Source organism: Sceloporus undulatus, chromosome 4, assembly GCF_019175285.1.
Source record: "Sceloporus undulatus isolate JIND9_A2432 ecotype Alabama chromosome 4, SceUnd_v1.1, whole genome shotgun sequence".
NCBI classification, from domain to species: domain Eukaryota; kingdom Metazoa; phylum Chordata; class Lepidosauria; order Squamata; family Phrynosomatidae; genus Sceloporus; species Sceloporus undulatus.
The window spans coordinates 153,289,637-153,301,083 of NC_056525.1; the positions used below are offsets into that span (position 1 = coordinate 153,289,637).

At 39.5% G+C, this 11,447-nt stretch overlaps 1 protein-coding gene across 1 annotated transcript; it reads right to left on the reverse strand.

Moving 5' to 3' along the window:
- Positions 1 to 270: 270 nt before the first annotated feature.
- On the reverse strand, positions 271 to 10,518 carry LOC121929083 (complement factor H-like). Its single transcript, XM_042464398.1, has 6 exons — positions 10,332 to 10,518; positions 8,788 to 8,979; positions 7,240 to 7,302; positions 3,542 to 3,712; positions 811 to 1,011; positions 271 to 275 (listed from the first exon to the last, which is right to left on the reverse strand). Exons 1-6 carry the CDS (start codon positions 10,516 to 10,518, stop codon positions 271 to 273), a joined length of 819 nt encoding a protein of 272 aa, XP_042320332.1.
- Between the last annotated feature and the right edge of the window lie 929 nt (positions 10,519 to 11,447).

The window sequence follows — 11,447 nt, forward strand, 5'->3', positions numbered from 1 at the left end:
CTGGGTAGCCTTGAACCCACTAATTTCTCAGACAGACTCATTTCTCAGCCACAACAGGGTTAATTTGAGGTCTGAACTGGTGTCAGTCAACTGTAAAGGCTTAGGGTTTATTTCACCTTGAGGAAAATCTTAAATAAAAGATTTAAAATAGTATTATCATGCTCAACTAAATTGACAACTCTGTGGCACCAGGGAGTGTAAATAATGCTGAGGCAGCTGGACAAAGAGTCTGGCTTAACAAAATGTAGCTTCCTGTATTACTCTTTAGAATTAATCTGAAAAAGTAGCAATAGTGGAAGAGTAATTTAAGATTCTCAAAAAGCTAAACCTTCTAAATTTGCGTATACATTAAAAAACATCTGCAGAAACAAATGTTTAAAAATGTAACAGCCTTTGACAAAAGTTAGGGGCTAAACAGACAAGTGTTATATGTGCTGTTGTGGGGGCAGCGGGGGGCATGGTGTATGCATACCGGCCGCCCCCACACCACCTGCACACCAGCATCACACCACATGCCCAACTCCATGGTGGGGGGCATCATGGCACTTGGTTGGCACAGTGTTTAAATGCACTGTACCAAAGGAGCACCAAAAAGCAACTGCCACCGTGGCAAGGGCACCTTTTTTCCAGCACTAAAAGGAGCAGCATTTTGCCATTCCTTTTAGCACCGGCAAACTGCCAGATCAGGGCCTTGGTCTGTAGTTGCCACGACCCCAATCCAGCACTGAAAGGGGTGGTGGCAGGCTGCTCCAAAGGGGTGGTCTGTTTAGAAGTCAATTTGATAAGATAATATGGGAAATATGCACTTACTAAAGCATTTTGGTTCTGGTTCCCAGCCATAACTGGTGCATGTAATTGGTTGCCACTGCTTCTTATTTTCTGGTAGAAAGCCATGGTAACATCTGAAGTAAATTTTTTCTCCTTCTTTTTTTGGAAAATAGACATCGCTATAGTAAGTATTAGACCAAGACAGCGTTCCATTCACTATATGAGGATAGTCACAATGCTTGGCTTTGGAAGAAATGAGAGAGAAATTTTGCTAAAGCAAAAGAACACAATATCATGGCTCTGTTACTTTCTTTAACAAGGCTAGAGACTTTTCTTTCTCACACACACACTTTTTGCAATGTTAACTCACCACGTCAATAACAAAATGGTATTTTTCAGTTGTAAACTCTGTGAGTTGAAAAGATATTTTATTAATTTCAATAGTACTAACTTCTGAATAAAAGTCACCTGTTGACTTATAGTGACTTAATGAATTTTGTAGTTTGTTAGGCAAGGAATACTTAGAGATGGCTTTGTCAGTTCCTTTCTCTGAAATATAGCCTACAGTACCTGATATTCATTAGTTGTCTCCCATCAAGTACTAACCAAAGCTGACGTTGCTTAGCTTCCAAGACCAGATGGGATTGGGTGCCTTTATTTAGGCCTATATTTCAACCTTAGTGCTAGATAAAATATTATGGTTTGGATCCAAACATTTTTCTAACTGATGGAAGTGTCTCATGAGTTGAGCTCAGTTCAGGGGACCCTTCTGCAAGTTGAATAAGAAGAGTGACTTTAAGGAGGAGGAGATGCATGGGGTGGGCTATGTTTATGTAAAGTGTCAAAAGTGGAACTGTCAATCTATATGGCAGGCAAATCTAGAATATCTAATTCTGAAGACTGATGCTTGATCACAGTCCCCAGTATTCACCATTATCACTACAAACAATAATTTCACTGCAGACTTCAGAGATGATACAGACTCTTTGCAAGTCGTGTATGCACTTATATTCTGTCTCTTGGCCCATTTTGATATCCAATCCATCTAGCCAGTTGTATCATAAGTACAAAGCAGGTCCTAGACTAGAAAGGCACAGACAGAAAAAAATAAAATAAAAGTTATTCATAAAGCAGTATGTAAGTATTTTTATGGCAAATCAAAATGAATTTATCGGAACGTACTGTGGCAGGTTTGGGTCAGTTTGAGGTGCTTTGAGCAGAAGAAAGTAATGGAAAGAGAATGGCTGTAAATGCTCTCTAATCATCACTTGCAAAGTTGCCAGGGAAATTTTCTGTTGAGGAAATTGCAGGTGAAATGGCTCAAAAAGCCACAACCCTCCTCTTTTCCATCATTCCTCTACTGAGCTAGAGGAAAGAGGCAAATTTTGTGCCAACACAGAATACTTGAAGACACACAACAACAGAACAGCTATATCATTTTGAGGGCAGTGGAAGTTTTTAAAGTGAAACATGAGAGAGGAAGAAGAAAGCAAGTTATGTAAAGTGTCAAGGGGCTGTATCTTTTAAGGGCACCTGATTTTGCTCTTGGTAAAGCTGGTCAACCTTTTGTGCACTGCTGCACAAAGCAATCACTGGTAAACTATTCTTTTCTTGATTAAGCTAGTTATCTAATAGTGAAACAACTGTCAATTTAGATATGGTTATAAACAGACATGTTGGGGGGGGGGGGGCTTTGTATCATTTTGCTATAATTCAAAAATAAGTGAAAGTCTTGTTATAAGAATATGCCTAGACTGAATCAAGCGCTAGATAAACTGTGCTGCTGAGGATAGTGTATTATGAGAATAAATCTTAGTACAAAGCTGCAATTTAGCTTAGAAAAGGTTGAGGGGTGATATGATAACCTTGTTTGAATATTTGAAGAGATGTCATATTGAGGAAGGAGCAAGCTTGTTTTCTGCTGCTCCAGAGAACAGGACCTGGCACAATGTCTGCAGGCTACAGAAAACATTAGGAGAAACTTTCTGATAGTAAGAGCTTTTTGACAGTGGAACACACTCGCTCAGAGAGTATGGAGTCTCCTTCTTTGGAGGTTTTTAAACAGAGGCTGGATGGCCATCTGTTAGGCATGCTTTCATTGTGAGTTCCAGCATGGCAGGGGGTTGGCCCTTTTGGTCTCTTCCAACTCTATGATTCTATGATTCTGTGATTCTGTGAACATTTATATTTGCTCCATTAATTCAGTGGGAATGATCTAGTTTTAGGCCTAACAATTGAATTGAAGCATAATGCAGTAGAAATCATGTGGGACTCAAGATATTGTTGGACTATAACATCCATCAGGCATAAACAATATAAGCAAAGATGAGAAGTTGCAGTCCAACAACATTTGGAAGCTGTGTGATTCTCAGCCTTGTCCTAGAATCCTAACTGCTTATGTAACATGGTTAATGGGATGTAATTTCCTTGAATCCACACACACACACTGCCCTGGTGGCGCAGTGGTTAAATGCCTGTACTGCAGCCACTCACTCAAAACCCTAAGGTTGCAAGTTCAGTACTAGCCAGGGTTCAAGCTTGACTCAGGCTTGCATCCTTCCAAGGTCACCAGAATGAGTACCCAGCTTGCTGAGGGCAATTAGCTTACAGTCGTAAACCACTTAGACACTGCTAGTTCAGTATGAAGCTGTATATAAATGAAGCTGTTTGAAAGCAACTCTCTGTGAAATGAAAAGTGTTGCAAAAACTCATAATATAAATTGAGTAGCCTTATAATTTGATACTGGAATAGCATAATTTGAAAACTACTTACATATACACTTTGGATAAGGTAGCCAACCATATTTGGTGCATTTAGAAGGGTTAGCAGGGTTTTCGAGCATATATCCTGGATTACATGCCACATCGATCACATCCTTAAATTTGTACTGACTTTGTACAGGAAGGAAATTGCCATTGTCTATGTGTGGGGTAGTGCAAATGACTTGTAATGAGAAACAGAGAAAAACATTGTTACTGCAGTTAATGTTATTCTCAATATGTCTCACCTGGCTGGTTAAAAAAAGTTTTTTTTCTGTGCATGTTACAGTTTCAGTTTCAAACAGTCTACAATAGCTATAGGCCTGTACACACTTCAGTCCAAAACACCTATTATTATTATTATTATTATTATTATTATTATTATTATTATTATCCCACCTCTCCTCAAAGCTTGAGGTGGGGTACAGTATGTTAAAGTACAAAACAAAATGAAAAACACAAAAACCCACAGTTATGTCTAATCATAGCCAACTGTAAGGGATGGTACTCATCTCCGTTTCTAAGCAAAAGACCCAGTGTTGTCTAAGGACTGCTCTGGTGGCCATGTGGCCAGCATGACTGCACATTCCCACCGAAGTGGTACCTATATATCTACTTGCATTTGCATGCTTTCAAACTCCTGGCTTGGCAGAAACTGGAACTAGTAACAGAAGCTCACTTCATCATGCAGGGCCTCAAACAGCCAACCTTCCGATCTTCCAGTCATCAGAATTGGCATCTTAACCACTAAGCCACTGCATCCGTTAGTTAAAATACAATACTATAAAACCATTAAAATGCACTCATAAGAACATATACACAAATTTAAAAAATCATGATTTAAAATTGACTGTGTGGGCCTGGTAATCAGAGCCTCCAATATTTCCTTTTCCTTTTTTAATGAAATGCAATCTTTTAAAAAATTGTAACATACTTCTAAATTAAAACTAGAGTATATACAGACATGTAAGCATATAAATGTCATTAAGAGGCTCAACAGACTGCTGTTCAACACCAGCCTCGGAGCAGAGTGGAAGCATGGCGTCTGCACTACATTCCGATGGTGCCCTGACATTGGCATCACGGCATGCACCCAACCACACAGCATTCCTTTGGCATGGAATCCAGGCGACAAACACCAAAAGGAGCACCAGAAAGTGTTGCTATGGCAGCAAAGTCTCCCTTTTTCCAGCTCCAAAAGGAGCAGCATTTTGCCATTCTTTTTAGGGCTGGAAAAATGCTGGATCAAGACTGTGACTTGTAGTTGCCACAGCCCCAATCCAGCAAGGAAAGGGGCGGCAGCAGGCTGCTCCAAAGGGGTGGTCTGTTTAGCCCAAAATTACAAACACACACACATGTGCATAGATAGATATACATTGCCTTTGTTTACCTTTCCTAGGATTCAGTTCTTTTTCAGGTTTGGTTCCCCATGTCTCATCAGTGCATTACATAAATAGTACAGTGCAATGATCTTAATGTATCATTAAAACTTAATACAGACGAACAAAAGATATTGTTCTAATTCTTTACTTCTCATCTTATTCCCTCTACTCCATCCACATATTCTCACAATATTCTTTTACTGAGGCCCAATCCTTGACAGTTTTTTAAATTAATTTCTGATTTATATAACATGTGAATTTATCTAGTTCAATCATATCTAATAATTTTAACAGACATTCTACAATTATCGGGCTTTTTGTTGTTTTCCAGTTTTGTACTAGTAGCATTCTGGCAGCAGTTATCATATATAAAAGTACTTTCCAGTACTTCATGTCATCACTCATTGATGTCTTATTTATCAACTTCACCAAAGAATTTCAAGTTTCATTTGGTATCTAATTTTTAAAATCTTATGATTGTGGTGTGAATTTCCCCAAAAAGCATTTTCTCTTTTGGGCAGTTCCATCACATGTGAAACCAGGATTCTGTTGATTGCTAACATTTCCAGCATTTGCTCTCTTTCAGTTTATATATCTTTGCCATTTTTGAGGTGTTAAATGCCATCTTGGTCCATTTTCAAGTAATTTTCTCTCAGAGTTTGGCAGCTTGTAAATTGTTGGGTTTTTCTCCTTGAGTATGCCCAACCTTTATATCTCTGGATATACAGGACATTGTATCTTGAACATTGTATCTTGTACCTCGTCTTCTTCTATGTCTCTGTTTAGTAGCAATCTGTATAATTTTCCCATTTTCTTTGTTTCTTTACTTAAAAGGATTTTTCCTTGTTGGAAGTTAGAGATGGAATGAGAAATGTAATGATAATTTGATTCAAGGAGCAGCACTGCAAGAAAATGTGTAATTCCTTTCCCCATTTATTTTCTCATTCAATATCTAACTTAGCCCTTTCTGCACACACACACAGCTTGTTTTGTGTCCATGGGAAGAAATATACTTCTACAACTGGCCTACAACTGCAGGCTGAAAGGAGGGAGGAGATGAGCTGGTGGTTTTCCTAGGGAAAACAATGTGGAGGGAGGTTCATACACCTCCTAGCAAATTGTGTTCCACTCCACCTCATTTCTAAGAATTATGAATCGGAAGGAATTGTAGCAGATATAGCTTTATATGACAGGCTGCACATGGTCAAAACCTTCTTCTTCATAATTTTATTGCACTCTTTTTGCATCTGGCCACAATAACCTTCAAGGAATTTCAAGAGATTCAATCATGGATTGTTCACTGAGGGACTGTACAGACCGCCTCTAAGGGGCAGTGATTGGGGCCACAGCAACCGCATGCCGCAGCCCTGATATGGCCGTTCCATGGTGAAAAAGGAGCCGCAAAAAGTGGCTCCTCTCTGTGCTGTGGAAAGGGCTCCAGAACCACTGGTGCCACAGCTTCTCAGCACTCCTTTGACGCTGTGTCATAAAGAGCCTTTATATCTTCCAGACCTTCTGGTCTACAACTCCACCAGCTTCATCCAGCATGGATGAAGGCACCATGGGAGTTGTAGTCTAAAGCATCTGGAGGGCTGAAGCTTCACCAATGTCACTACTCTAGCTAAATAATGAAATGTTTAGAAGGAAGTGTTTACATCCTTCACTCAGGCTAGTTCTCTGCTGTAAAAACACATTGCAAGAAGAGTTTTAGTTGTGATCCAATAGTAGTCCAGTAATCAAAAAGGTGGAAGGAGGCCCTTTTTTTAGAGAGTTAGGGGATGAGCAGCACTGGATTGAGGCCACCGCAACTATATGCCACAGCCCCGATCTGGCATTTCTGTGGCTCCTTTTTGCACCATGAAAAGGGTACCTTTGCAGCCGCTGCGGTACCTTCTGGTGCTCCTTTTGGCACTTTGTTATCTGGACATGGTGCCATAGGAGTGCCATGACACCACCCACCATGCGGTTGGGTGCACAATGTGACAGCAGCATCAGGGCAGTGTTGGGGCATGCATTATATGGACGCCATGCCCCCACTCTGCTCATAGGCTGGTGTTTATCATCGGTCTGTCGAGGCCCCAAATATAGTGCACATATCCATTCCACCATTATCTGTGTTCAGTTCAGCCAGATGGGAAACTTTAGCAGACCAGATTAGATCCAGTGACAAGAAGTTCCATTCCCCTGGTATATGAAGAATAGCAATTTCTATCAACTGGCATCACCATCAACTTTTTAAAAATAAAAAAATAAAAATAAAAACTTCAATTCCCATTGGTTTCTATCGCCAGCCTAATGTGTAGTACTGAATATTACATTATCCTTGTACCTGGTTGAGAAGAATTCATCGCTAGGGCCAGCAACCTCTCAAAAGAGGCATCTTCATCAGGCTCTGGAATGACACATTATATACACAACATGAGTAGGCCATCATTCACTGAAACTTTTTGCTACCCATCTCTTTGAAAAATTGATAACATGCCTCAGATTTCTGTTGTGCATAAAGCTGAATTGGTTGAAAGCTTATATTTCATAAGATTACTGTGAAACATAATGTGAATGAAAGGTAAACATTATTTTTGGCCCAATTTAATTAAAATAATCAGAGTATATATTAGTTAATACCTGTTTCTACATAACCTTTCTTATTTCATCTCTAGCATTCTTTCAATAAGTGTTTTCAATCAATGATGCAGTACAAAGTTCTGTGATTAAAAATGGTAATACTACTTGTTACAGACAAATTTGTGCTATAAGACATGATTTAAATGCTAGCTCAGTCACATAAGAAATGCAGTACTTCCAGTTGCTAAACTGAGTGTGTAAAACCTCTGGCAAATTGGCTTATTTCCATAATAAGCTCATTTTGGGACTGTAGAGATCGGCGGCATGCAGCCGCCCCTTTACTGGACAGATCGAAGCTGCAGCAACCCCATGCCACAGTCTCAATCCGGCCCTGGAGAGCGCAAAAAGGAGCTGCAGAAAGTGACTCCTTTTTGTGCCCTACAAGGGGCACCATAGCTGTGGCAGCACGGTTTTATAATGTCCCTTCAGTGCTGTGCTGTTTGGATGCAGCACCAGAAGGGTGCCATGATGGTGAATGCTGTGTAGCATCTTGTAGACCGGTGTGTGCCAAAATGGTGCCCTGGGGCGGGGCTAGGGCATCCAGCATGCGGGCGCTGTGCCCTAGCTCCGCCCACAGGCCAGCACAAAGTGCCAGTCTGTATTGCCCCTTTGTTAGTTTGGTGTAGCTGAGTCCACACAAATGATTGAATCATATGACTCCAAGGTACCATTCAAGTGAATGCTACTGAATCAGGTGATGGTAAAGTAGTTGACTGTCCATTTGTTCCATTTGTCTGAGATAAGGATTGGGTACAGGATGGGGCTTCTGTAACTTTAATCCTGAGCAGATTGTGAAGCAAGTCAAAGTACCATAAATCTGTATCTAGTGAGATGATGTTTCCTGACCTTCCTCACTTCTCATAGTCCAGTGATGGCGAACCTATGCCACGCATGCCAGAGGTGACACTCAGAGCCCTCTCTGTGGGCACATGTGCCATTGCCCCAGCATAGAGTTTGCCATAGTTTGTTACTTGAAAGCCAGAGGGACATGGCACTTTGCAATAAATAAGTGGGTTTGGGGTTGCAGTTTGGGCACTTGGCCTCTAAAAGGTTCACCATCACTGTCCAACTGAAATACTGGTGATTAATTGATATCATAAAGGAAAACCTTTTCTTGCCCTACACATGGGCAAAAAGCAAGCTGGAATTTCAAGACAGCAGAAAACTAGGATAAATACTAATAAAACAGTCATACTATTTTTTTCTGCTAAACATCCCAGCTGAAATGAATTCACACTAACAGTACATTTACCAGCAGAGTTACAGGATGGCAGATCTAACTTCCCATCAGTACATTTTTTGATTGATGGGGATATGATGATATATCCTTTCTTGCACACAAATTCCAATGACTGGCCATTTGTGATCAGCTCTGAATGTCTTTGTCCATCACGCAGAAGCAGATTTTTCTCCTTCAGCTGTTCTTTTGAAATTATGCAGGGTGCTAAAAAAAAAAAAAAGGAGGAGGACAGAGACCAGGATGGTATTTTAGACTGATGGCAGTGGTTGTTCCTGTTTTGAAGCCCTTTATTTTTTAGGTTTAACTTCAGGCTGTTTGTATTCCTATGAGTTGCTTGAACTCCTGTGGACTATGAATGACAGTGTCTCCTTAAAAGCTTTTGTTCTAGTTATGCCATGTTGAAAACCCACATATTAACCCACACTGACACAAGTGTTTGATATGATATCCTTTTTCATAAGTTATCAAGGAACCTATCCTGTGTACTCTGTAGGAGTCTGCTGTCTTCAAGTGAAGAAGTAAAGAAGACTGAAGGAAGACTGTGCCAGTCTAGGCAGCATCTACAATGGTAAAATTTCTATTATAAGGAATACCTACAACAGTATAAACATTTGTCATTTGTCAAGTAGGAAACTACCTGGACCAGTGCTGCAGGAGAGCAAAGTATAGCCCTGCTTCATTTTCTCTATGCATATCATTTATATGAGGATAATACAGTATATGGACAAAGTAAAGTGGAATCTTTGTTTGTTTTATTTATTTTAAATGATTAATTTTTTTATTTTATTTTATAAATTATTTTAATCTACTATTTTATTTTAAATCAATTATCATTTATCGGGTCCTTAAGGTTACAATCCTGCTCACACTGAGCAAGGAGTAAGGCCCATAAAGCTCAATGGGACTTAATTCAGAGTACAAAGGATGGCATAGAGAATACATTGCACTGAACATTTGCGTTAAACATCCATGACATATCCAAAAGTACATAACAGGCATTGTTTTATGGATTCATACAAGCCATTTTGGTTTGCCGTTACCGCTCCATTTTTTCAAATAATAATAATAATAATAGTAGTAGTAGTAATATTACTACAACTAATAATAATAATAATAATAATAATAATAATAATAAAGTTTTATTTATATGCTGCCTTTCCTGTAGGATCAAGGTGGCTCATAACATTGAGGAATAAAGGAGTAACTGTGTAAATGAATGCATCATGACCCTGTTATGTATTGCAAGTATATAAGTAGCCGCTGAGTGGAAATAAATAGTTCCATATCTGCATTATTTGACAAATACAGTCGGCCCTTCTTATACACGGATTTTTTATACACTGATTCAAGCATCCATGATTTGAAAATGTTCAAAAAAAGTATATATTTCAAGTATCAAACCTTGATTTTTTCCCATTTTAGTGTATTTAAGGGTCACCATTTTACTATGCCATTGTATTTAATGGGATTTGAGCATACACAGATTTTGTTATCCACGAGGGATCTTGGAACCAAACCCTAGCATATAACAAGGGTCCACTGTATAGCCTACTTACCCAAGCACTTTGGTGTAGGTGACCAGCCTTCTTCCTTGCATGTTATCCAATCAGACCCTTCCAAGTCATACCCAGTCTGACATTTGTACTGTAATCTGTCAAGTTCAATATACTCAATTTTTATATTCTTTACAATCTCTCCAAAATCAATTGCAGGTGGCTTGCAAGCTGAAATTACATTTAGCATGAGAATATTTTGTGTTTTCCTTTTCAAAGCTTCTATAAGACCCCCTACATTAGATACAAGAAAATGGATACTGTATTTCCATACCAACCCTTTGCTAATGAGTTGTCATCCTTTGCTAATTCATGCTTTAAGGCAGGTGTGGGCAACTGAAAACATAGCAGTTTTTCCTTCCTATTTTTCCTGATAATCTGCAGCAACACATTTCAGCATTCGGAAGTTATTATTATTATTATTAACCTTTATTTATGAAGCCTGTAAATTTACACAGCGCTGTACATGCAACTTTTTAGTTAGAACGGTTCCCTGCCCTCGGTACAATCTAAAAAGACATGACACAGAAGGAGAAGGGAGTGGTGGAGGGAAAGGGTAAGAGGTCCAGCAGTTCCAGATGCCATTTTGGCCATTTTTTAAAATCTGTTTTGGAAAGGGAAGCAAACTGTTGTCTTTTTACACAGTTTTGGGAGATTTGACATGGTTTGGGGGCAAAAAAAAATCATCCCCAAGTCAAACCAATTTTTAAATAATGTGGGGGGGTTAAGGGCTTCTGGGGGTCCCATAGGCTATGTTTGGGGGTCCCAAAGGCCACATGTGACCACAAGCTACACTTTGTCTGCCTCATGTTTAAGGAGTATTACCAACCCAGTGCAATTTACTGAGGTTTGGAGAGGACTACATATATTTAGTAAACATGCAATTGCAATTAAGAATGTATCTGAACTTTCACAATCCTTGCTGTCTTGGTTCCATCCTATGGACTCCTGAGCTCTGTAATCTACTGAAGTACTTGAGAATTCACTGATTTCAGGGAGGCAGACTACAGCTCTTTAGGTGAGAATTCAATTAAGGTGATGTCAAATTTCTGTAACCTATGTAATCCAGCTGCACATTTGACCAATGAGATGGGCACAAAAGGAAAGTAGAATGGAACT

What these genes read in the sequence shown, in the direction of transcription:
- LOC121929083 (XM_042464398.1), bottom strand. Translation starts at nt 10,518, where the DNA reads ATGCTAAATGTAATTTCAGCTTGCAAGCCACCTGCAATTGATTTTGGA. An exon ending in GCCATCCTGTAACTCTGCTG is followed by an intron (nt 7,303 to 8,787) that starts GTAAATGTACTG and finishes GTGTCATTCCAG; the next exon opens with AGCCTGATGAAGATGCCTCT. An exon ending in ACCTTATCCAAAGTGTATAT is followed by an intron (nt 1,012 to 3,541) that starts GTAAGTAGTTTT and finishes TTTCTTCCAAAG; the next exon opens with CCAAGCATTGTGACTATCCT.